Source organism: Lissotriton helveticus, chromosome 1_1 (assembly GCF_964261635.1).
Source record: "Lissotriton helveticus chromosome 1_1, aLisHel1.1, whole genome shotgun sequence".
Taxonomy (NCBI): domain Eukaryota; kingdom Metazoa; phylum Chordata; class Amphibia; order Caudata; family Salamandridae; genus Lissotriton; species Lissotriton helveticus.
In genome coordinates, this window is record NC_136057.1 from 1,573,881,942 (window position 1) to 1,573,908,492 (window position 26,551).

The 26,551-nt window shown below is 48.2% G+C and overlaps 1 protein-coding gene across 2 annotated transcripts in view; it reads left to right on the plus strand.

The window, feature by feature from the left end:
• The window catches only part of UHMK1 (U2AF homology motif kinase 1), a 225,708-nt gene that overhangs the window by 158,637 nt on the left and 40,520 nt on the right, over nucleotides 1–26,551 (plus strand). The window contains exon 7 of one of the 2 annotated variants that reach the window (XM_078687146.1): nucleotides 23,412–23,500. In XM_078687146.1, the coding sequence (XP_078543272.1) occupies nucleotides 23,412–23,500 (89 nt within the window). Of the gene's footprint in view, nucleotides 1–23,411; nucleotides 23,501–26,551 lie in introns of those variants that run through there. The other variant, XM_078687156.1, reaches the window with a different exon arrangement.

A 26,551-nucleotide genomic window follows, 5' to 3' on the forward strand; every position in this document is an offset into this window, starting at 1 on the left:
ACATACAACATATAAATAGCAAGCACTGAGACAGCTTTGAAAATCACTTCCTACTGGTACCTCACCCTGATGTGCCTACACAAGGAAAACCCAGCCCGTAGCGATGCCTCTTCGAGGCAATGTGGAGAGAAAGGCACAAGCACACATCCTTTGGGAGTGGATTAAGTTGGCACCTTTTTGGAACTCTGTATTAAACCACATCGACTCTCACTTTGCAAGAACTCCCAAGATTTCCCTCATACATCTTGCTTGGGCCTCCCTCATCCCCTCACATACCCCCTTGCTTCCCGCAGAGGTTGCCAAATTAGAATAGCTCTGAGAGCTGCACATCAATATATCCTCTCATTTTGGGGAACTGCCACCATTCCGACACATTGGAAATGGCCTCATCTCCTATGGGGGGGTTTTGGGGATGGAACGCCTCACCCTTCCACTGGCAGGGCGAAGTGACCCTTTCAATACTACATGACAACGGTTCATAGCACTGCTCTCTCAGGAGTTCCGCGAGCTGACATGTACCCAGTATATGTGTGCCTCATTGATTCGCCAGCCCAGGAGGACACCCCACCATTTTCAACTTTTATGCAGACATAGATACCCAAATTGTTTTAGACAGTGAGCACTTGGTACTGGAGGGAGGGGAGGTGTTGAGGGAGGAGGAAGAGGAGGGGGTAAATCTTTTTCTGTTAATTATTGGAAATGCCATGTACGCTCCGACTTCTTATACAACGTTCCTTCTTTGAAGGTTTGTATTGTGAAAACATAACAACAATAAAACAAATTTAACCATAAGTGTCCTTTATGTGTTAAGAAAATGTCTAAAGCAGACCCACACTCTGTGTTGTGTGTTTACCACCCTCACATGGACCCGGGTTACTACTGCCTGCAGTTCTCCAGAAGGACTCTGAGACAGGGAAAGGATTAAGCTGCATGCCATGCAGAAGAGAGGAAAAGGATCCACAAGTGGCATGGAAGGTAACAAACAGCCTTCTAAAAAGCCTTCCTCTCAAGTTCGGTCTGAGCGTAGGAAAAGAGCTGAAAAAAGAATAAATCGATCAGCTTTGCTGTTGACGGAAATATTGGCATCAAAGGTTACTCTATGCTCCCCGTCGGCTTCCAAGTCGTCGACAGTAAGACCTTTGCCACGGTCGACATCCAAAGAATACTCGTAGACGACATGGTCAACTCCAGGCCAGTCAAAACCAAGTAAGTCTTAGTCTAGACTTCAAGCGTCAACTACTCACCGACTGTCGTAGACCGTTTTTCATCAACAGTCCAGTGCACCTCTGACTGCGGAGCACAGACGCTCAATGTCTAAGTCGTACCGACAGCACCGACCTAGGTGGTCACCGTCTATGTCGCCTCCACCGATGTCGAAGACACCGCCGGTGTTGAAGCCACGGCTGATGTCAAAGCCACCACCAACTGCTAGTCATGAGCACTCGGCACGAAGACGCTTGGCTTCACCAACGCTGACGTCAGGGTGAAATCGATCGATCGATCGATGTAGAGGAGATCGAAGTCGAAGATTGACTTCTAGACCAATGTCCTCTCACATGTCTCCACTGTCAAAGAGACATAGATTGTCTCAGTCACCTATACCGAAGTAGAGGGAAATCCAAGTGGTGGTGTCTCAGGAACCGACATCGAGATGGTTGACTTTGAGGAGCGCATCATCGTCTCCGGGCCTGCGAATTGTACAGATCATGCCGGAGGAATCCCTGGCTCGAACAGCACACACCCCTGATAAACCTTACCCAGAGATGGCTGAGGAGTGTGACAGAGTGGAGAGTCCCAAGGTGCAGTCCAGGGTCGGACTACTCTGATATATTCCCACTCTCAAACATCCGGTAGAGGGGTGCGTCCACCAACACCAGCTACGTCTCCTCGGATCTCCAAGACAACAATCCCCAGCTTCAAGAAGACCTCCATCGCGGCCACCACTCAGGTGCTTCCTGACTAGATCTAGACACCCCCATTCCTCAAGGCCTCTGGTGCGCAGCCATGGGTCACAATCGTGGTCTACCAACACCCCCAGATCCTCTGTGTAAGACTATTCCCCTACTTTGTCTGCCACCCCTCCTGCCAGCATGTCACCAGTGTACCACATCATTGCTTTCAACGTGGTCCTATGTTGGGGGGCTACAAAACCTAAAATTGAGATGCCGTCTACGACCCCTATTCAGCATCGGTCATCTTCGAAACCTTCCATCACAGGTCATCCACTAGATCTCTGCTTCCCTTGGTACCTGGTCTACTGGAGCCTGCTCATCATATCTTTCTCACTCCTGCGTCAATAGGAGCAGCGCCACCGTGCATAATCAGAAATTCCAGAGCCCCAGACCAGGATCCACGGTTTCTGTGGTCCGATCCTTCTCCGGACTCTGTCATAGTGTCAGCAGCAAGGAAAATGCACTCGGGGCGTCTTTCTACGCAGTCCCTCCTGTCAAAGACAGCAAGTCAATGGACTCTATTGGGAAGAGAATGTGTAGTATCTCTGCCTCTTATATGAAGGTCTCTAGCGCCAAAAGAAAGACCGGCAGGACTTCGAGGAAATCCAGAGGAAAGAGGACTCGTAGCGACCCAGGTCGTAAGTGCAGCTGCTGATGCTTCAGATCTGGCGGCTCATGGTTATTCGCATGGCATTTGTTCTAGGCGCTCCTCCTGGCTGAGACTCGCTGGCCTAAAACCTGAGGCCCAACACAAAATTCTGAATCTGCCATTCAACCGAAGTTCACTATTTGGCACTCACGCAGACTGAGATGTCCAGAATGAAGTTCGAGCTTGACACCCTGAAGGCAGTAGGTCTGGAAAAACGTAAAGATTTCAGACGGCGATACGATCATTATGACTGCCGCCAATACCAACAGAGTGCTCACACCCCTCACTGGTCCTTGCAACAACACCATTCCAGATTCCACTTTCGTCAGCGCCGACCTGGGCAAGGGGCTTCCAGACAAACAACTCCCTCTGCTAAACAGCAACCAAAACAGTGGGGGCTAGCTTCCCCCAGCTCGGTTACCCACTCCGGTGGGGGTGGGGGGGAACATTGTGTAGAATAGGTACTTGATCAGAGTCAAGTCACCCTCCACCGGCAATACCGCCTCGATCATCAGTACATCAGCATAACCTACTTCGGGCTGAGATATCCATCCTGTTACAACAGCAGGCCATTGTAAAAGTTCCCTTACTCCAACATAGACAGGGAATTATTCTGTTACTTTTTGGTTTCAAAGAAGGCCCAACCAAGGAGTACAGGCCTACACTCAATCTCAGATTTTTAAACAGGATTGTCCTCAAAGCAAGATTTAGGATGCTGGCAGTTCTCCAAATTATTCCACAAGGAGACTGGATGTGCTCCATAGACCTTCAGGACTCTTACTTTCATGTCCCAATTTCCCAAAAGCACAGGAAATTTCTGCGGTTCAAGAAAGCGTTAGAGCACTTCCAATATCTCCCTTTTGGACTCAAATCAGCCCCTGCACTTTTTCAAAATGCATGGCAGTGGTAGGGGCTTTCCTGCTAAAGCAAAACATTTTCGTCTATCCATATCTAGCTAACTGGCTGCTCATGAGTGCTTCTCCCAGTCTTCTGCAAGAACACCTACAATACTACATCCAGGTCTTAAATCAGTTGGGTCTGTGCGTCAATTACAAGAAGTCCACTCTCAATCCAACTCGGGGAAACCACTACTGGGGCGCCTCTCTAGACTCTGCAAATGCAAGCATGTGTCCTTTGGAGGAGAGGCTTTCCTCAATCACTCACAAATGTTGTACTCTCCTCCGCACACCTGAATACCTTCCTGCATATTCATCGTTCCCAACGCCAGACTGCAGATGAGACTGCTGGAGCAGGCGTTAGAGGATCAGTGATCTCAAGTCTCCAACCGCTGGGAGGACATCATAGCTCTTCCTCACACAATCAAAGACTCCCTGAGATGGTGGATGCCGAGTCATCATTTGTTGAAAGGAGTCCTGTTCCACCAGAAACTCCCCAAACACTTATCACAGACGCATCCCTCCGAGGATGGGGAGACTACATGGGCCCTCTTCAGATTCTGGGAATGTGGTCAAAAAAGGATAAAACTTACCACATCAATATGTTGGAACGAAGAGCTGTACATCTGGCACTCAACGCATTCTTTCACTCCATAAAGACACGCTCCCTGTTGGTTCAGACGTACAATACCACAACTATGTACTACCTGAACAAACCGGGAGGGACAAGATCCAGTGCTTACAGCAGGAGGCTCAAATGATTTGGAAGTGGCTATTGGCAAGAAAGCTTTCCATATTGGCAATTCACCTTCCAGGTACTCTGAACGTGCATACAGATGTGCTAAGTCGCAACTTTGTTGAAGCGCAGGACTGGGTACTGCAAGACGAGTTAGCGCATGACCTCTTTCAAAGATGGGGTTATCCAGACATCGATCTGTTTGCAGATGTAACAAACGCAAAATGCCGCGCCTTCGCATCCAGGTACCGTCTCCAGAGGGAATGCACTTTTGATCGACTGGTCAGAGACATTACTTTATGCCTTTCCACCAATCCTTCTCATACCACTGGTGATCAACAAACTCTACAGATCCAGGACCAAGATAATCCTGATCGCGCTGGAGTGGCCTCGCCATTGGTGGTATCCAGACTTGCTTCATCTTTCCAAGACCCCACACAGAACGTTACTGTGCCATCCGGATCTGTTAACCAAGTTCGTAGGGAAGCTGTTCCATCCCCATCTTCTTCACTGAGATTGAAGGCATTACTCCTGAGTTCCTCCAATATGGACATCTAAGCCTCTTGCCAGACTATGCATATTCTGAAGGAAGCGAAGAGGCCATCTACGAGGAAATCATACGCTTTCAAATGGAAGCGCTTCTATCTGTGGTGTGCAGCAAATGGACATAATCACATTCTTGGTCAGGAACAGGTTGTTCTCCCATACCTTTTGTACTTGGCTAAATCAGGTCTACAGTTTACCTTTATTAAAGTTCACTGGACCGCAATTACAGCTTATAGAAAGTCACCTACTCGGGTCTCTTTCTTTCAGATGCCAGTAGTTAAGGACTTCCTGGAAGGGTTGTACAGGTCCACCCCCATTTATATCGCCTTCCCCTCTCTGGGAACTGAATGTAGTTCTTTCTAAATTAATGGGTCCACCCTTCGAACCGATACACTAAGCCTTATTGCAGCACCTGACTTGGAAGACTGCTTTCTTAGTGGCAATTACCTCTGCTCGAAAAGTGAGCGAGATTCAGGCCCTATGTTCTAAAGAACCTTATCTAATTTTCCATTCCAACAGGCTGGTCCTGAGGTCCCATCCGAGTTGCCTGCCCAAGCTGATTTCAGATTTTCATATAAATCCGTCTATTACTCTCCCCACCTTTTTTCCAACCCCGTTAAAGTTCCCTTGACATAAAAAGACTTCTACAATTCTACCTGTATAAAACTAAGAGCATGAGAAAGTCTTATAGTATCTTTGTGAATTAATGTCAGATGAGCTCTGGTCTTCCTTCCTCTAAGCAGTCCATCTCCAGATGGTGTCCTGTATCACTAGCTCCCTGGTAGACCGAAGGCTCACTCCACTAGAGGCAAAGCCTCCTGCACTGCCCTTCTCAGGAAAGTACCCATTCAAGAGATGTGTAAAGCGGCTACATAGTGATTGGTACACACCTTTATCTGCCTTTCCTGCTAGATTCTGATACTTAGGCAGATGCCCAGTTTGGGCAAGCTTCCTTTAGGTATTTGGTTAACATGCTGTTCAGAGTATGCTAGCTATACTGGTGTTAGTCTGCAGGATTATGTGGATGGGCTTGCTACTCTATGTAGTGCTTAGGACTATTGATGAGTATCCCCTGGAAGTGAAGGATAAGTTACTTGCCTGCAATCCTTGTTCTCTTCCAGGGGTATACTCATCAAAGTCATAAGCAACCCTCCCTCCTCCCAGGACGAATACCATGTTTATGACAGCACTCTGTTTCCTTATGATCTCTACACAGTTTAACACGCTGTTAAAGACCTGATCTAACTGGCACCTGTGGGGCATGATGGGAGCCTGGAGGTTTTAAAGGCATGGCACCAGTTTGTTGATGTGTGTTCTATGTGCAGCAATCTGGGCTAATCTACCTGTTTTACCTTGCCTTTTTTCCTTGAAAATAAAGGCCATGTTCAAACAAGTTAAGAGTACGTTTCTCTGTCATGGAAATGTAGCATATATAGGTTTTATTTTAAATGAGAAAGTGCACATGTGAACCTAGTTTGTGGTTTAGGCTGCATATGTGTGTACATATGCAATATATGTTCATTATATATATATATATATATATATACGCTCCGTTTTGCACCGAAACAGCAGTGCACTTGATGGCGGGTGCCGCATTGACAGTGGTGCACCGTACAAAATATTTTCGCTCCAGAACCCCCCTCTCCCAGCCGGGAAGGAAGGAAGCGGCACTCGCGGGGTGGTTTTTCAAAAGATTCGATTTATTTTACGCTTCACACAGACGCGTTTCGGGAAACCCCTTTATCAATGTGTTCACAGCAGTGAAACACAGAAGCTTAGTTTAAAGGGATCCAACCCGTGACAAAATATTGGAAAAAGAGGTAGGACTGCTCACCATCAAGCATCAGTGAGCGCCATCTTACAGGGTGCAAAAACGCGATATATTTACAGTTTTCCATGCATAAGTGTTAACATAGCATTGCTTCAAAAACCATGCATCACATTTAATTGATAGATTAATAAACATGAGTTCGAGGCATGTGGGCTGCTAAATTCATATCTATTGCATAGATCGCCGCCTAGTGTTGGGTCCGGATGATTGCACATTGTTGTCCTGGAAGAGTCTTCGAAGTATCACGAGATAGGTGGCTCCTCCCCTGGACTACAGTGCGCATGGGCATCGACTCCATCCCCAGATTGTTTTTTTCTGCCATTGGGTTAGGATGTGATTTCGACGTCTCCTGTTCGGAATCGATAAAACAACTTCTTTAAGGCCAAAAGGCCTTCTTTACTTCGTCGGTATTGTTCGCGTTCGGTCTCGTGTGTACTCCAACTCTTCGAGTCGGATATCTGAGGAGTCGGTGACTCTTCGGTCATCGAGGCCCTGTCGACGCAGCAAGACCCCGACGACACTGCAATGGAACGAAGTCCGTTCAAGTTCTGCCCCGTGTGCGGTTCGAAGTACCCACACATCGACGTGCATCCTGTATGCAACAAGTGCCTATCGCCGGACCACAACGAGGCCAACTGTATGGCCTGTTCGAAATTCAGGTCGAAGAAGACGCTCAAGCTTCGGCGCGTGGCGCGCCTCGAGGCCCAGCGATCGGCACCGGCGCCTGTCGACATCTTCGTAGACCCCGAAGCAGACGAGCAAGAGCTTCACCTGCACATCTCACCTACATCGGCGGAGGTCGAGGCCGACTTCGGGGAACCTGTCGAGGGCCAGGACCTAGACGAAAACGTCGAGGAGGTAGGGGGACGACGAGGAAGCTTATGGGGCCATGGAAGATAGCTCGGAGGAAGAGCTATGCCCCGTACGTACAATTACTAAGGCTCAGGTCACGGGATCGCCACACGGCCTTACCCACGACCCTACACCTCAATCCTCGGCCCCGCCTTCTGGCCCGGCTACGGACATACTTGCGGAGCCTCCATTACCTAAATCGAAACCGAAACTAAAAACATCGGAATCGAAAACAACAAAGATGGCCGACACACCATCAAAACTGAAGACGTCTGCGAAACCATCGGCGCCGTCGTCCTCGGAGACATCGAAGCCGAAGAAGGCTGTCGAACAGGCTAAGGTACCGAAAGAGGTCAAAGAGCCAAGCTCGAAGAAGGTCGTCGAGCAAGTGTCCAGCAAAGTGGTCGAGTCGAAGTCGAGGAAGACTGTCGAAACGCCTTCAGCCACGACTACCGCACCAACAGGCAAACGGGCAGTCGAAGCGAAGTCCGCGAAGGGCACCGAGCCAAAGTCTGGAGCCCCGACGCTAAAAGAAAAAGCTGTCGATCCGAAGCCTGCGGCGTTAACGCCTAAGGCCGTAGCAGGGGGCCGGAGTGCAGTCGTCGAGGGCGCGTCTGCGTCTCCGGCGACCAAGGAAAAATCGTCGACGCTCGGATCTTCCCCTGTAGGTGGACCGAGGTCATCGGTCGGATCGACAAAGCCATCCGCTTCTTTTACTAAGCAGGTAGCGGACTCCCTTAAGCGGATACGGGAAAAGGGTTTGACGTCGGAGCCGAAAACGCCCTCGGTGCCGCAGTCGATAGACCAACCGAAGAAGACTTCGACGCCGATACTTTATACTCTACCACCAAAGGTGGCGCCGAAGGCCTTTGCACCTCGATCGGTGCCAAAGGACCCAGAAGGGTCGGGGAAACCGCAACAAAGTGGACGTTTCGATCGACACCCTTCAATAGAAGAGCAGTCGGAACAATATATCGACGCCGACACGGGAAGATTAACGCTCCACAAGAGAAAAATTACTTCCAAGCCCGTGGAGTCGTTTGTAATACCTCTAAAGAAGAAGAGGCCAGCGCCAGAAACACCAGACCTCGTTGAACCCTTTCCTCCAAGACCTAGGAGGAGTCCAACACCTTCACCCACTTGCTCAGATGGAGATGAGGGTGAACAGGATGAAGAGTATAACTTTCCTGACAATACTGACCCTGATGAGCAGCAGGACTCATGGGTAGAATCTGGTGATCAGGGGGACCAACCAGTGGTACATGACCCACAGGTTTATGGTGTGAAAACTTCTCCAACAGAAGACTCTGCAGCATTTAATGCCTTGATTGAAAGGGCGGCTACAAACCATAAGGTGGAACTGCATGCCGACCCTGTGGAAGTTGACTTTTTGTTTGACACTTTCTCTGCATCAGAAAAAACTGTGAAGACACTTCCTATGCTCAAAGGGGTTCTCAAGCATGCCACAGACATTTTCAAGGAACCCACGAGGGCAAGGGTGGTAAACCCCCGGATAGAAAAGAAATACAGACCGGCACCTGGAGACCCTACTTATATACGGGGCCAGTTGCCTCTGGACTCTTTGGTGGTCTCCAATGCCCGCAAGAGGGCGAATTCACAGACCACGGGTGAAGCTCCTCCCCCAGACAAAGAGTCAAAAGTGCTGGAGGCATCGGGGAAAAGGGTGGCAGCGCAAGCAGCCAACATCTGGCGCATAGCTAACACACAAGCCCTGTTGGCCAGATATGATAGGGCGCACTACGACACCTTAGAGCAGCTATTACAACACCTTCCAGACAAGTTTAAAGAAGGAGCTGAGATGCTAATACAGGAGGGCAAGCTCATTTCCAACGCTGCAATCAAATGTGCGCTCGATGTTGCAGATACGGCAGCAAGAGCGATAAACACTAGTGTGATGTTGAGGCGTCAAGCATGGCTCCGCATCTCAGGGTTCAAGCCAGAGATCCAGACAACCATCCTCAACCAGCCCGTTAATCCAGACAGACTGTTTGGCCTAGAGGTTGACACCACCCTCGAGAAGATCAAAAAAGATACTGAGACAGCTAAATCCATGGGTGCGCTTCAGTCTCGGCAATTCAGAGGGAACACTTTTCGTCGCTCAAGTTCACGAGGTGTTACCAGAGGACACTTGGCACAGCAGACGCAATTCAATAGAGGAGGCGCCCAGTCCTCATACCCCAAACAGGGTAGAGGAGGTTACAGAGGAAACAGCGCCAAGGGCAGAGGCAACAACAGTTCCCGTTCCTCTGCTGCCAACAAACAGTGACTCTCTGTCACTGCCCCCCGACCATCTAACACCCGTCGGGGGGAGACTCCAACAGTTCCTGCCAGTCTGGAAGTCCATCACCACAGACAGGTGGGTAAGGAAACTTATCCAGTTTGGCTATTGTTTGGAGTTAACGTCCACTCCACCCAACATACCCCCAAGACAACGTCCTATGTCAGCAGAGCACTTGCACTTATTACAGCAAGAAGTCCTTGTAATGCTGCAAAAAGGCGCAATAGAGCTCGTGCCGGTGGAGGAAGAAGGCACAGGGGTTTATTCCCTGTACTTCTTAATCCCAAAGAAGGACGGCTCGCTCAGACCCATTCTGGACCTACGCCCCCTCAACCTGTACATACTCTCAGAACACTTTCACATGTTAACACTGCAGCAGGTTCTTCCATTGTTAAACCAGGGAGACTTCCTCGCAACCTTGGACCTCAAGGATGCTTATTTTCACATACCACTCCACCCATCCCACAGAAAGTACCTCAGGTTCACCATACAAAGCAAGCATTACCAGTTCAAGGTCCTACCCTTCGGAGTGACCACTGCCCCCAGAGTGTTCACAAAGTGTCTGGTGACCGTGGCAGCGCACCTCAGGAGACAACACATACATGTCTACCCTTACCTGGACGGCTGGCTCGTTCAAGCCAAGTCGGCACAGCAGTGCGCCGCACACATGTCCCACACCATTCACCTCCTTCACAGTCTGGGGTTTTCGTTAAACTATCTAAAGTCGCACCTTCAGCCAGCCCATGTGCGGCAGTATCTGGGCGCGACAATAAATACTCTGACTGCTACAGCTCAGCCGAACCCAGTGAGAATCGACAATATCCAGTCGCTCATCCAGAGGTTCAGACCGCAACACTCACTCCCAGCGAGAGTGTTCATGCAGTTGATAGGCATGATGGCCTCCTGCATCTTCATAGTCCCGCACGCGAGATTGCATATGCGTCCGCTCCAAGAATGCTTGGCGCATCAGTGGACTCAGGCTCAAGGACAGTTGAAAGACCTAGTGTTGGTGACCGGTCGGGCATACAACTCTCTGCATTGGTGGAATCCACACAACCTTTGCAAGGGCCGACCGTTCCAAGAGCCTGTGCCACAGATCATCCTGACGACGGACGCTTCTCGCCAGGGTTGGGGAGCTCATGTGCTCCACTACACGGTGCAGGGACTATGGACGACACAGCAAAGGAAGATGCTCATCAACTATCTAGAGTTGATGGCAATCTTCATGGCACTCAAGTCCTTCAAGGTACATCTGTGCAACAAAGTCGTGTTGATCCGGACGGACAACATGAAGCAGGGAGGTACGCACTCTCCACAACTGTCTCATCTGGCTCAGAGCATGTGGAAGTGGGCCATTCAGAGGAACATCTTCCTCATGGCGGAACACCTTCCGGGCGAGGACAATCAGATAGCGGATCTGCTCGGCAGATACAGCCATCAAATGCACGAGTGGGAGATACATCCATCAGTACTCCGCCCGTACTTCCAGCAGTGGGGTCATCCAGAGATCGACCTGTTTGCCACAAGGGAAAACGCAAAATGCCAAAGCTTTGCCGCCAGGTTCCCTCACCCACAATCGCAGGGCAATGCGATATGGATGAACTGGTCAGGCAGATTTGCGTACGCTTTTCCCCCAGCACCTCTCATTCCGCTGGTGGCAAGAAAGCTAAAGCAACACTCGCTGACGCTCATCCTGGTTGCTCCAACGTGGGCACGCCAACCGTGGTACACCACGTTTCTAGAACTCTCCGTGGTACCGCATCAAAGGTTTCATCTCACACCCAGGCTCTTGACGCAGAACCATGGCGACATTCAGCATCCAGATCCGCAACAGCTAAATCTGGCGATCTGGCTCCTGAGGTCTTAGAGTTTGGCTACCTTAATTTGCCTCCCGAATGCATGGACATCATACAGGAGGCAAGAAAGCCCACTACCAGAGCCTGCTATGCAGCAAAATGGAAGCGGTTTGTCATCTACTGTACAGAACACAATATCAACCCGCTAGATGCATCCATCCCTAACATCATCTGCTATTTGTTACATCTTTACAAATGCAATCTAGCATACACTTCCATTCGGATACACTTATCCGCCATAGCGGCTTATCTCCAGAACAGGCAGCATCTCTCTGTTTTCAGGGTGCCTGCCATTAAAGCCTTCCTAGAGGGACTGAAACGAGTCATTCCTCCCAGAACCCCACCAGCTCCTGTGTGGAATCTCAATGTGGTTCTCACTAGGCTGATGGGCCCACCTTTTGAGCCTCTACATTCATGTGAGATTCAGTTCTTAACATGGAAAGTGGCTTTCCTCATTGCGATTACATCTCTCAGACGTGTTAGTGAGCTACAGGCGCTCACGATACAAGAGCCATTTATACAAATTCACTCAAACAGGGTCGTGCTCCGCACTAACCCCAAGTTCCTTCCAAAGGTGGTGTCACACTTTCATGTCAATCAGACAATTGAACTGCCCGCATTCTTTCCAAAACCGGAAACAGTAGCAGAAAGAATGCTCCATACGCTGGACGTCAAAAGGGCATTGATGTACTACATTGACAGAACACAACAATTTAGAAAGACACAGCAACTTTTTGTTGCCTTCTCAGCCCAGCACAAAGGCAACCCAATTTCCAAGGCAGGAATAGCCAGGTGGATCGTTAAATGTATTCATATTTGTGACCAGAAAGCTAAACACACTTTAACGGTCCCCCCCAGAGCACACTCCACACGCAAGTTGGGAGTCTCCATGGCTTTCCTGGGGAACATTCCTTTGGAAGACATTTGCAGAGCAGCCACGTGGTCAACACCACACACGTTTACCAAACATTATTGTGTAGATGTGCATTCCAAGCAGCAGGCAGCTGTAGGACAGGCTGTTCTCAAAACTCTTTTTCAGACTTCTGCAGCTGGCACGGGCGGCCGCCGTTAATGGAGGGACTGCTATGTATTCTATGCAATAGATATGAATTTAGCAGCCCACATGCCTCGAACTGAATATGCTACTTACCAGTATGCATCTGTTCTTGGCATGTAGGGCTGCTAACATTCATATCGCCCACCCTCCTCCCCGGTGCCCGTAGCGGCTGCAGATTACTTCTTGCATTCAATCATTAGCATGGACATCAGTTACACTATTTCACTCCATCTCTGACTCAATGGCTAAAAACAATCTGGGGATGGAGTCGATGCCCATGCGCACTGTAGTCCAGGGGAGGAGCCACCTATCTCGTGATACTTCGAAGACTCTTCCAGGACAACAATGTGCAATCATCCGGACCCAACACTAGGCGGCGATCTATGCAATAGATATGAATGTTAGCAGCCCTACATGCCAAGAACAGATGCATACTGGTAAGTAGCATATTCATTATACATTCAAATGATTATTGCACAACCTGTATAACAGTAGATCTTGCCGTGGATCGGCATGGGCGGCTCCAACATGAACCGCCTAATATACCTACTGATGAAGCAGTCTATCGGCTATTCCCTTAATCATAAAATAGTTAGCAGCTGTATAGGGATGCGCTGGTGTTATACAGTATAGTCGAAAAGGGACAAGGTTCACTTCCCCAAGTGTACAGCGAGCTCCTCCCCACTGTTAAGGCCTTTAGGAGTCTTAGTCTGGAGATCTATTATAAATCTCGATTCCAGACGTCTAAGTTTAGTCAGTCTATCACCCCCTCTCTCATGGTCAGGAACATGGTCAATCCCAAAGTATTGCAAGGCATCTCTGTCGCTTTTGTGTTTTATGGCATAATGCCTGGCTACTGGTGATTTCATATCCTTATTTGATATGGCCCGCATATGCTCCAAAATTTCTCAGCTTGACACCGTTAACCATGCTCCCAATGTATTTGAGATTGCACGGACAGACCAAGCAATAGACAACATATGATGTTTGACAGGTAATGAATGTGGATATTTTCTTACGCTCTTGCAATCCTGGCACCTCGTAACCTAACACCCTCTTACTGAATGCACAGCCTTTACACTTCCCACACGGGACCGCCATGGGCACCTGCTTCGCCCCCAGCTACGCAAATTTATTCGTAGGCTGGTGGGAGGAGCAGGTGGCCTGGTCCGACGGTAACCAATCCTGGTCCAATCACATAGTCACCTGGCACAGATATAGTTAAACCTTCTTTTGCTCTCCCCAAGAGACAAAGAATAGCACTAATGGCAAAGGTGGACTAACCACCTAAATTCAACTCTGCAGTAGCCTAAGTCTCATGAAGAAGAATGATATTATAATCCGTCAATCTTCATTGACTATTTTAGAAGAAATTGGGAGGAGACCAATTGGTCTAGATTTCCTAGATTCAGCTGACAATTGGGAAAAGTTGGTCACAATTTCAGTTGCATTCAAAGTCATTTGAATCTGACACTTCCAATGAGGTAAATTTGTTTCAGGTGGGGTCCGAAGCAACATAAATTCATTGAGCAGCATCGTTGTTGCTATTAAATGGATTGCCTCAGCACAACACAAGATAATGTGCCTTTTTAAAAATATCCAATATCCACTAGGTACTGTTTTGGTCCTACTAAGTATAGTGCTTCCACGGTTCAATTTGAAAAACAAATGCTTAATAAATCCAGATTTTTAAAAGTACAGCGACTGTTGATTCAGCCCATTTTGGAAGACCAACCAATCCAAGAGATATCTTACTATGACCACCTCATCTGACAACTGTTAGGCCTCTAGAGGGCACCTGTAACTAATACATGGTCTTGTTTTTGAGCTGGCCAAAGTTTTCTTTCTGATTGAAGTCAGTGAAGGGAGGCACACTAACTAACCACCTTGACATATATATATGTAGTGGCATGTGAGGGTATTTGAAGAACTGTTAACTCTGTATTAGGACATTCATGTTTGGATGTATGGCTAACGGTAATCTTATCTAGTACAGAATCAGCATTCTGTTTTTGCGCTGTTGAGTTTGTAGGTACAGTGTGCACATCATGTTGGGACAGGGACGTCGATGTTAGTGTCCAAATCCTTGGCACAAGAGAAATCAGGTGAGACTTAATAGATGTACCACTAGAGGCTATCTTACAACCTGTCAATTGCTTATGGACCGAAGACTTAAGGGCTGACAAACTATCATTAATCTTCTTTAGAAATGTCTTAAACCGCTTTTTAATACTTTACACTAAGCTTTCCATAAAAGGCTTGAGTTAAATTAATTGGGGTTACATTTTTTTATTCAAAGGTTTAGCTTCGGACTTCATGCAAGTCGTGAGTGGTATTTCCCTTGGTGTAATGACAGAATTCACTGCCCCCACAGTTCTGACAACTCCTCTTGTGCAGTGATGCTTTCTGCTCCATGGGATGTGAAGGCATCTTTAACTATGTGTCTGCAATGCGAGGGGCCTCCAGACGCCTGGCTCTGTGATCTCTCTGTTGTTCGCCTGGCATATTTCCAGAATGTACTGCCCCCTCTCTGTAGACTGCCCCTTCTGTACAGCGATGTGTCGATGAGCATAACATTTTGGAGCATGTGTCTGAAGGTTGCATCTCTTCGACCCCAGCAAACATTTGCAACAGGAGGAGAGAGGTAAGGGGAAGAACTGGGGGAGATCGTGTCTGCTCCATGGTCATCCGGTACAAGAACTGGCTTAATCCTAGCGGGGGAGCTAGTAAGTGATGGGGGGGGGGGGGGGACTACTGCCCTCCTGTAACTTACTACCAACATCTCCAATAAGATTTGCTGCATATGGGTGGAGGAGAGCCAGATGTGGTGCTGATTACCAGAGAGCAAGTGGAGCCTATGAAATACCCATAATCTGTTTGTGAAAAACAGATGGTATGTAGAAAGTTTAGTAAGATGTATTGATCAATATCCTGGTGATCTTGCACGAAGGAAACAATTTGTTTTTTGAAGTACAGTTTTAAACGGCCAATAGTATTGTATGTTGAGCAACAGAGAGCATTATAACACTTATGTATTACAAACCTTAATGAATGAATTCGCTTTTAGTGGTGCCCAATTGTTGCACAGAAAGGAAATTCAGGTACTGTTATTTTACTCGCCATTTGTAATTAGAGTGTTCATGTAGATGAGGGCCTGTGTATGATTTAAGCCTGAACCTAAGTAGGGCAAATTTGAGCACTGTCCCTGGCAGTAAGGGAACAAGGCACTTTTTATGAGATGGAGAGAGCAGGGAACCAGTCAAAATGATAAGTTTTGAGACCTTGGTATGGAAGAAGTGGGTGTTTACAAATTAGTGACTGATAAGGTGCCTCTAGGTGGGATGTTCCTTCCTAAAGAGATGTATTTTGGAAATGGTAGGAAACTGTTTACTGCTTTATAATTCATTCTCATATGGACTAATCGTGTTAGAGGTAGGACTGTCTGGTTTTTCTTTATCAGATATGGTCGAGAAATATTGGAGGTCTGGCATATCTGTTTTCGGAATTGGGCGTGATTGTAGAGCACCTGATTGGCTGATGTTTCGGTGTTGCAGCGGGATCAGAAACACTATCCACGTTCTAGTAGCAGATGTTTTTCATCTATGGCAGTCTTAAACCCAGTAACAAATGTTATCCAGTATTAGGGGTGTCTTTCATAGATTCACATGCCTGAATCATTCCCCGTCGTCGAGACGGGAGCCTCCGGTACATAAAAAAGTAATGTCCTATAGACATACATAGAGAAAATAGGCCTAAGGGTCTCACCTTAGTAGCCTTTCTTTGGCTGACTGAGAGTTTGGTCCTTTTTGCATAAGGACAATCAGCTCCGACCTCCCTCTAGAACCTTCCTGGGAGGAGCCTCAGTCCCTCAGATTTTCTACCGCACGTTGTGCTAGTGAGTCTCCAGCCTGAGCTCTTCTCAGGATTCCTTATAAATCATCTACTTTCCTTTGAAAGGTGAATCTTCATTCTACAATCTTCAAGGACTACTTCAGTAACACTTTGAGGCAGTAAGTGTTTGCTTTCCACTGCTTTCTTCGATGTCTGCATCCCAGAAGAAAGCCCTTTTCAGGGCCTGCTCTTCATGTGGGAAGAAAAGGCTCCATGTGGATGATAAGCATACCTTATGCTTGTATTGCCTTTATCCGGACCACGTCCCTGCAGACTGCAAAATATGTAGGTCTTTCCCTAGAAAGACCGTGAGAGACAGGGAAGGCCGCCTTCTCATCTGGCTCGACAGACTCAAGGACAGAGACACTCTGGAATCTTCCGAAGGTAGTGTCTCTAAAACCTCAGCAGTCTCTCAAAAGAGGCCAAGGGTAACTTCCCCTGGCCCCTCAGACACCCCTCCTAGGAAGACAGCCAAGAAGTCTTCAGAGGCAAGATCTACGACATCTTCTGTGTCTGTTAAGGATACTCAGACTTTTAAAAAGCCTGCTCAGGCTTCTAGCAGACCTGCCCAGAGGACTACCTCAGTAACTACCACGGTGTCGACGACGTCAGCGTTGTCTCTTTCACCGTCGACGACAACATCTCCATCATCGTCATCGACAGGTAGACCTATTTCCTCAGTTTTACTACTGAAATCGTCGACGACAAAGACCCTGTCGACGTCGAAAACTACTCCGTCGACGAAAACTACGCCGTCGACGACGATAACGACGACGACGACGTCGACGACGAACCCACCACCGACAGCCCCGACGACGACAGCATCGACGAGGGCATCGACGACGAAGACGTCGACGACGAAAACGTCGACGAGAACGACATCGACGACGGGCTCGCCGTCGACGAGTGCACCGACGACGTCACGGTCGTCGACGACCAAATTGCCGTCTACGGAGATTCCGTCGACGAGGACCCTACCGTCGACTAAGGACTCGTCGTCGTCGACGAAGTTAAAGACGCCGTCGACGGAGGACTCGTCGTCGTCGACGAAGTTACAGCGGCCGTCGACGGAGGACTCGTCGTCGACGAAGACGCTTCCGGACACATGGAAGAAAACCAAGCTCGTGGAGGTGTCATCCCTCACGCTACCACCGTCGACGACGCCTTCGACGGCTTCCACCTCCAGTCCTGCGTTGGGCAAGTCTACTAAGCCGCATATTACGCCGGAGACCACGTCTCCAAGCAAAGTGGAGATGCACCCGCCTAACGAAATCTTCCAGAGTGAAGACTCAGAAGAGGATGACCACCTGGGCCCCGCTACTTCCATCTCGGACCTACATGTCAAATGCCAAAGCACTGACGAGGAGGTAGAGGAATTCTCTTACCAGGAGCACTCCGTCCACACTAAAGTCAGCACGGAGGTTACCCCCATGATATGCCTACCTGCTGCTCTGGTGAACGACCTGAAATTCCTTGTACAGGATTACAAACAATGCTTCCCGGACGCTGACAGTAGAGATCAGCCGCCTATCGTTCCTAACCCAGCGGCAGCCCCAAAACCGTCTCGACCTCCCCCTCAGGCCCACCATGAGAAGATTCAACCTCAGGAGGTAGTGTCGTCAGACGAGGATGAGGAGGAGGAAGAATTGGAGGAAGGAGAGGTCCAGGAGGCCCACTCTTCCCATGATGAGGAGGATGAATATGTGGCGTCCTCACCAGCATCGCCCCAACCGCGCCATGCGGACTCGCCGCCGGTAGACATAGGCGGCTTCCATAAAATTGTGGAAAGAGCGGCGAAGAGATTCCATATGGCTATCGAATCCACAGAAACTGAATGCTTCCTACACGATTTTAAGGAGCAGACTCAAAAGACGACTAAATCTATTCCAATAATAGAATTTCTATGGGAACAAGGCAAGAAGATAATGCTGACGCCCGCTTCTGTGTCTGCGGTTGTTCCGCGCCTAGACAAAAAATACAAAGCCCCACTGTCTGCAGCGGTCTGCCTAAACGGGCACCCTAAACCGGATTCAGTGGTCACACAAGCGGCCCAGAAACACTCACGCAACCCTTCCTCCCCGCTGTCCGCTCCTCCGGACAAAGAAGGAAGAAAACTGGACACAATCGGCAAAAGGTTCACCACGACTTCGGCCATGACCGTCAAGGTAGCCAACTCCATTGCCTTGTTGGGGCGTTATAATCGCCAACTCTGGGAAGACATAGCCCCATATTTGTCAGACCTGCCGGACTCAGTCCATGGGGAAGTCCAGGCTCTACTAGTGGAGGGTCAATCTTCGGCAGCCGAAATAATAGACTGTGCTATCGATGCAGCCATGACTGGCTTTAGTCAACTTGCTGGAGCTGCGGTCCTACGCCGTCAAGGATGGCTTAAAGCGACGTCGTTCCGCCAGGAGGTGCAATCCAAGGTCTTGGACATGCCCTTCGATGGCCAGCACCTTTTTGGGTCCAAAATCGATGAGGCATTGCAAACCATGAAGAAGGACACGGATACGGCAAGGGCTCTGGGTACCTTACAGTCCCGGAACCAGTCCTTTCGAGGCAACAGATCCAGAGGACAGTCCTCGTATCGAGGTTCCTTGCAAACCATGAAGAAGGACACGGATACGGCAAGGGCTCTGGGTACCTTACAGTCCCGGAACCAGTCCTTTCGAGGCAACAGATCCAGAGGACAGTCCTCGTATCGAGGTTCCTATCAGAATAGGTCCTCGTACTCCTATACTAACAAAGGTCAATACCAACATAAGCAACCTCAAGGCCGTCAATCATCCTATGGACGATCTAACTTCAGAGGCAAGAATACAAAGAGGGGCACTGGCGGCCGCCAGTGACGAGCTACTCCAGCCAGTCCAGCCACCCTATCCATCCTTACAAATTGGAGGAAAGTTGACCCATTTCCTCAACAATTGGCAACTCATAACCACGGACAGGTGGGTTCTCCAAATTATACGTTTTGGCCATTCCCTCGAATTCACCACCATCCCTCCCAGGACTCCTCCTCGCAGGCGGGCACACAAAAACTTACATATATTGCTTTGTGTTCAAGACAACAATAGTGCCAATTCTTGTCCTGATGATGATGCCTCTATTTTTATAGGCATCGAAACGTCGTCGACCTCTAAACCCCATATGCATATTATCTGTGTCTAAAATTACAAAATGCAATGGAGTGTTTTCCTGTAACTTATGCCTGCCTTACTGAAGTACAAGTACGCAGACTTATTCCCTTGCCTTGTTTACATTGCTTTTCTGTTGTTTTGTCTTGTATGTTGATGGTCACGGCTGTGCCCACTTGACATTCTTTTTCGTAAAATATTTTATCTTTTTGATTTGGAATTCATTAAATCCTGTCCGGACGGACAGAAGACATATTACTGATTGGGTATATGATTATTTTGGACTGTATATTTAATGCACATAGGGACCATTGTTCTTTGTAATATGTAATGCCCAAGGTCCCTACGCTATACCTTTAGGGTTCCCTTGTTTCTTGAAACACACAAAAACTTACGCCTGCTTCTCCAGGAAATTTCTGTAATGCTGAAGAAAGGAGCTATCGAGCGCGTTCCGGCACCCCTGAAGGGGAAGGGCTTTTACTCCCACTTCTTTCTTGTACACCAGAAAGAGGACAAGTGGCGGCCCATTGTGGACCTCCGAGCGCTCAACGTCTTCCTACGAAGCCAATCGTTCAGGATGGTGACGATTCAAGAAATACTAGGCATTCTAGAAAAAGGAGATTTCATGACATCCTTGGATCTCCAGGATGCCTACTACCACATTCCCATCCTCAAGTGTCACAGAAAATTCCTGAGGTTCGAGGTGGCAGGGCAACATTATCAATTCAAGGTACTACCATTCGGCCTCAAATCCGCGCCGCGGATTTTCACGAAGTGCCTTGCACCAGTGGCAGCTTTCCTGCGTCAAATGGGTCACCAGGTCTTCCCCTACCTAGACGACTGGCTGGTGAAAGCACCCTCGGAGGTAGACGCAGCCAAATCCTCCAACGCCTGCACAAATCTTTTTCAGAGGCTGGGATTAACCCTCAATCTCAAGAAGTCCTGTGTCGTCCCTACGACAAAAATTACCTTCCTCGGAGCAACCTTGGACACAGAGTGTGCAAGAGCCTTTCCCTCGAAAGAAAGGACAGACAAGATATTGTCCCTGGCCACGGCTGTGGCGAACAGGACACACCTGAAGGTCAGGACCTATACATCCCTCCTGGGCATGATGTCCTCCTGTATACTTCTCGTCCCTCACTGCAGACTCAGAATGCGCCCGTTGCAGGAGGCGCTCGCGAGCCAATGGACTCAAAGTACTGGCTCTTTCGAGGACACTGTCTGGATAACACCCAAAATGTCCAAGAGTCTAACCTGGTGGAGGCGTCGCAAAAATCTGACCGTAGGACTGTCATTTCTCCTTCCGGCAACACCTCTGGTGATCACCACGGACGCTTCCCTGGAGGGATGGGGAGCTGTTCTTCAGGACCTTCGGATCAGCGGCAAATGGGACACTCAGGAAAAACAGCTTCATATAAATCTCTTGGAGCTGAGAGCCGTGTATCTGGCACTACAGGCCTTTCTACCACGCATCCGGCACTCCCCAGTGCTCGTCAAAACGGACAACACCACGACGATGCACTATCTCAACAAACAGGGAGGAACGCGTTCGCTCTCTCTATCACGCGAATCGCAGAAGATCTGGAACTGGCTAGTGCTGCAGGGAATCGCACTCAAGGCCGACTATGTGCCGGGCAAGGACAATACCATCGCCGACGCCCTAAGCAGGCAACGATCACTCTCCCACGAGTGGGAACTGAGCGACAGCGTGCTGACGCACATCTTCTCTCAATGGGGAGTCCCAAGAATCGACCTGTTTGCCACCAAGGGGAACGCCAAATGCCCAAGCTACGCAAGCTGGCATCCCCAACAGGGATCACTGGGGAATGCCTTTTCCATCGGTTGGTTCAGCGTGTTTGCGTACGCTTTTCCTCCGTTTCCCATGATCCCGAGGCTCCTCAGGAAGATGAAGGCGGAGCCCTGTACCCTGATCCTGATTGCCCCGTACTGGCCGAGACAACACTGGTTCTCGGATCTACTTCGGCTCTCTATCAAGACACCGATTCGTCTGCGACAGCACCCGAACCTCCTAACGATGTCCAAGGGGCAGGTGCAACACCCGAACCTGCAATCGCTCAGCTTATCGGCCTGGCTCCTGAGCACAGAGAGTTCGATGGCCTAAATATCCCGCAGGACTGCAGAGATATACTGGCAAAAGCGAGAGCAGACAGTACCAACAAAACCTACTCTCTCAAATGGAAAAGATTCTGCATTTGGTGTTCGGACCAGGGCCTGCAACCGCTGTTCGTCACTCCTGAACAGCTATTGCCATACCTGCTGCACTTGGCACGATCAGGACTGGCACATGCATCCATAAAAGTCCACCTAGCAGCTATATCGAGGTTCACCAGAACTTTCACGGGACCTTCCCTGTGGTCCAATAGACTTGTCAAACAATTCCTGAAGGGCCTTTGGGAGGTTTCAAAACAGGAACAAGATTCCCTCTGGGAGGTCAGCGACCCACAAACAGTTCGACAGTGATCCACAGGTCTGTGTGTGCAGCCCGGTTTTCAGCACAGAAGCGGGGGGCGTGGCCAGCGGGGAGAGCAGCCCAGGTGTGGAGAATGGGCGCGCAGGGGCTCCTGGAGACTGGAGTCCCTGCCTGTGCTCGCAGCCCCGCCGGCTCTTCTGCCTGCCCGCACCTCCGCTGGTAGCTCCTCACAGGGGCAGCAGCCTTCGGTTTCAAGGCGCTGCGGGACCCGCGAAGCGGGTCCGGCGAGGTCGGGAAAGCCTTTGGGAGGTTTCAAAACAGGAACAAGATTCCCTCTGGGAGGTCAGCGACCCACAAACAGTTCGACAGTGATCTCTCTCACAATATTACGCCTAACTAGCTGAGTGCGTACGAAAATCTGAGGGACTGAGGCTCCTCCCAGGAAGGTTCTAGAGGGAGGTCGGAGCTGATTGGCTGACTGTGAGAGTTTGGTCCTTTTTGCATAAGGACAAAGAAAGGCTACTAAGGTGAGACCCTTAGGCCTATTTTCTCTATGTATGTCTATAGGACATTACTTTTTTATGTACCGGAGGCTCCCGTCTCGACAACGGGGAATGATTCAGGCATGTGAATCTATGAAAGACACCAATACTGGATAACTGCTGTTACAGGTAAGTAACGCAGTTCTTTGAATTGAAGAGACTTCCTTTAGAGAGACATACAAATCTAAAGTCCACATTATGCTTTTAATTGGCGGTTCTATAGGTTAATGTACCCCACGAACATCTAATACAGGGTACAGCACTTTACCATGGGAGATCATCCATTCTTTAATTTTAGGAGTTCTAGAACTCTATCATTTGATGTACCCAGAGTCTTGCATTTATGTAGTCACAGTGCATAATCTGTATTTGTTTCCTTCCTCATTTCACAGCCCTCCTCTTCCTGTTCTATTGTTGCCTTTACTTTGAGATGTGCTGATTGCCTTTAAGATGGAGTGTTTGGGGAATGACAGGGTTGGTTGAAAAAAACGAATGACAAGATTATTTTTGTAATTCTGAATACTGTTGCAAGTGTTTGTTTTTTTTACATACGATCGAGCATTTATTTGGATGCATGCAATAAATGGGGCATATTTAATTGACCTATTTTGATTTATGCAGTACCTGAAGAACATTTTCAAATCCGCTCCACTTCAGGTTGCATAGTTGATGGTTTATAGTCCGATTTAATCCTGTTTTGTGACCTATTCCTTGCTAAGCAGTATTCTTTGTCTCATAGAAGTGGTTGAAGACATGAGGGAAGAATGTCGGAAATATGGACCGGTGGTTTCTCTGTTTGTTCCAAAAGAGAATCCTGGAAAAGGCCAAGTGAGTATTTTTATTTTTTTCTCCTAACACATATTAATATCCTAGGCTTATGTTCGCCAAATGGTAGTGAAAAGTTTGGAAAAGTAAATTGGGTACTTATTCATAGAGAAGTTATGAGGTGTAAAATGAAGTTGCAGAACGGGGCACTTCACACAGTGGTCCTGCTAAAGTAGTAAACTTCACCTCCGGCAGGAAGATTTTACTGCTTATTTGTTATCCACATATGTCATTGTAATTAAAGTTTCCAATGGTACTCTGCAAATAGGTTCGCTCTACATAAATATTCCAAATGCATATTGCGAATTAATTACCCACTGGGATAGCTTTGTAGCACCCTCCACCCATAAATCAATATGTTGTCAAAAGGCTAGTATTTCATCAGAATCATAGTGCCACCATTAGAGATTCACATTTTCCCAAAGTATTTTGAATAAAATATTGCAAGCAATTTACATCTTTGGTCTGCGAGCCAATCCTCATGTGAACCTTATCATTAACTTAGGAGAACTCGCACTGCCAACATTACTGTGCTGTCCGGTGTCCATTGCAGAAAGCCTTGTGGGATGTGTTTCATTTGAGGTGGGATTGTCCGCCTCACTATCTATTTCCCCTCATACTCTTAACTCCATTATCGAGGTAGCTGGACCATGACCAGGTTCATGCCGATCTGATTTCTTTGGGCTGGCTTAGGAAGGTGTTGGATGCAGAACTCCTGCGACCCTCTTTGTTAACCCCCCCCCCCCCCCTGCTTACACTATCTCAAAGGACCTAATTTCCCAATCCGAGTGGTACGTCTACACCCCAGCCTACACCTCTGGAGGTTTGGGTGTAAACTTGCATCCATCCTTTCAGGCTCAAGCTCAATTTGTATCGCAAGGAAGATGTTCTCTTTGGATGGACAGTCCTGCCAAGCATCATTCATCCAGGGTTAGAATAACACTTATTAGGTGCTTGCCCCACATGTCTGCACAAAAATCTAATGTCACACGATTCATTGCACTTTGTAATACGCAATAGTTGAAAATCGTCCATCAGCAGACTTTCACCTCCTCATTGCTGTCACCTGGTGACTATAACTGGAGTTGGGGGATGGGTGAAGTAACCACGGTTACAACTACTGTGCTCTAGTTCCATTGCTGAAGGATGGGCATGCTGCTCCCAGATCACCATTTTTATGCTGCATACCCATGCCTGTCATCTAGAAGATGATCAATTAAGTCTGGCCTGTGAGAACTCTTTAGTTGAAGCCCGGGTATGTCAGCTAGCATGTGCACTGTGGTTCAGGTGGTGGAACGGGATTCTTCTTATTCTGGGAGTCGCTCAGTAATGTTCACAAATAGGAGGACTTCACCCACATCCAGCCACAGCCCATTGTTTGTTTGAGGAGGGAAACTTGATGTTGTGGAGCCTGATGCGCTAGACCGGGACAGTCACCCAAAGACTGGGCCTATTATTACAAAATAACTCACTTGGAGCACCCCTGCCCCTTGTGGTAGGGAGCTAGTTTCCACAATCTGCAGCTGTTGGTCAGTAAGGGCAGTGGCCATCATCCAGCCTCTGGTTCGCAAGTGCTTTCCAAAATCCACAGATACATGACTCAACTGCAGAATCTAGCATAAAAGAACCAGACGTCCTGACCCTGAAATTGTGAATGTGTTACTGGCCACTGACTATGGCTTCTAGTGCAGTTCTAAATATTGAAGCAACACACAGTGAACCTTAGGATGGCTACACTTTTGGGTATATGTTGTGTGTCTATATTTTGTTGTTTTCATGCATACCAAACGTGTTGTGTCATTGTGAACTTGATACCTGAAATATTATGCAATTCGATCTAATAGAAACGTCTGAGCTATAAAATGTGGAAAGGTTATCTATATTAAAATGCACAAACTCTAAATGAGTTTTACATTTCCTTTAACTTTTACTAAGCATTCTTAACTAATATTAAAGCAGGATAGTTGGCTCCAACATCACCAAATACAGTACTTGTAGTACTTCCTGCAATTCCAGTGCCAGAACACTGCCAGAACACTGCCAAAGCACTTCAGACATACTCCAGAACACCCACTGCCATATTGATACCGGTACCAACATACTGTAGATCTGTCAACGCATTGTATTTCTGGCCTACTGAACGTCGTCCTATTCTAGTACTTCAACCTGTACACAATTTTGTCAAATTATGTCTGTCCTGACCTAGAGTACATCCTGTATGCGAGCACAAGGATCCACAGACAGTTCTCGCAAGACGCCCCAGTCCTACCCTGCTTCACCCACTGTTATTCCATCACTAACAGACCGAAAATCTGAGCTCTCCTTATGCACTTCTGTCAGGGCCTGAAGCCTTTCTAATATACCAGTATAGTGTCCAACAAACAGCTCTTGCAGTACAGCCATATTCTTCTCAGCAGTATCCTCTGCTATACCATTATTGGGGCTGACTTGTAGGGAAGCTATGCAGAAGCACACCTTCATTTGAACCCGCATCATCCCTTCTTTTCCGATACGGTTTTCTACCCCTCAGCATTCCTTTTTACACCAATAATGGGACTCCATCATTACATTCAATCCTGCTCTGCACTACCCTGCCAATGTGGCATTGAGGCCGAAGAACTGCACTCTTGGTTCACCCAAATCTTTACCTGTACCTACACACTATTCAAATAACTGAAGCCCACACACATGCACCAGTGCCACCTTGCTCTGCGTCATTACCCGATTGTGCACACAGCTGTAATGTTGCACCTAGATATTGAACAGTACCACTCCCTACTGTTCCTGGGATACATACACAGCTCTGCCAATGCACTTCAGATATGACCTACACATACCACCACTCCAACTATTGCATTTCTGGGACAAACATTAACAACTCTGCCATTGCACCTCAGTCATGTCCTGCACTGCCCCTGCTTTTTATTATTACTGGGTAACACATGAACAGCTCTTCCAATCCTGTGCTCCTTCAACTCTATTTGTTCCTATTCTTGGCCCACGCACAGTTGTCTGTGAACTTCATCCATATCATGGCTACTAAGTGGGAACTGG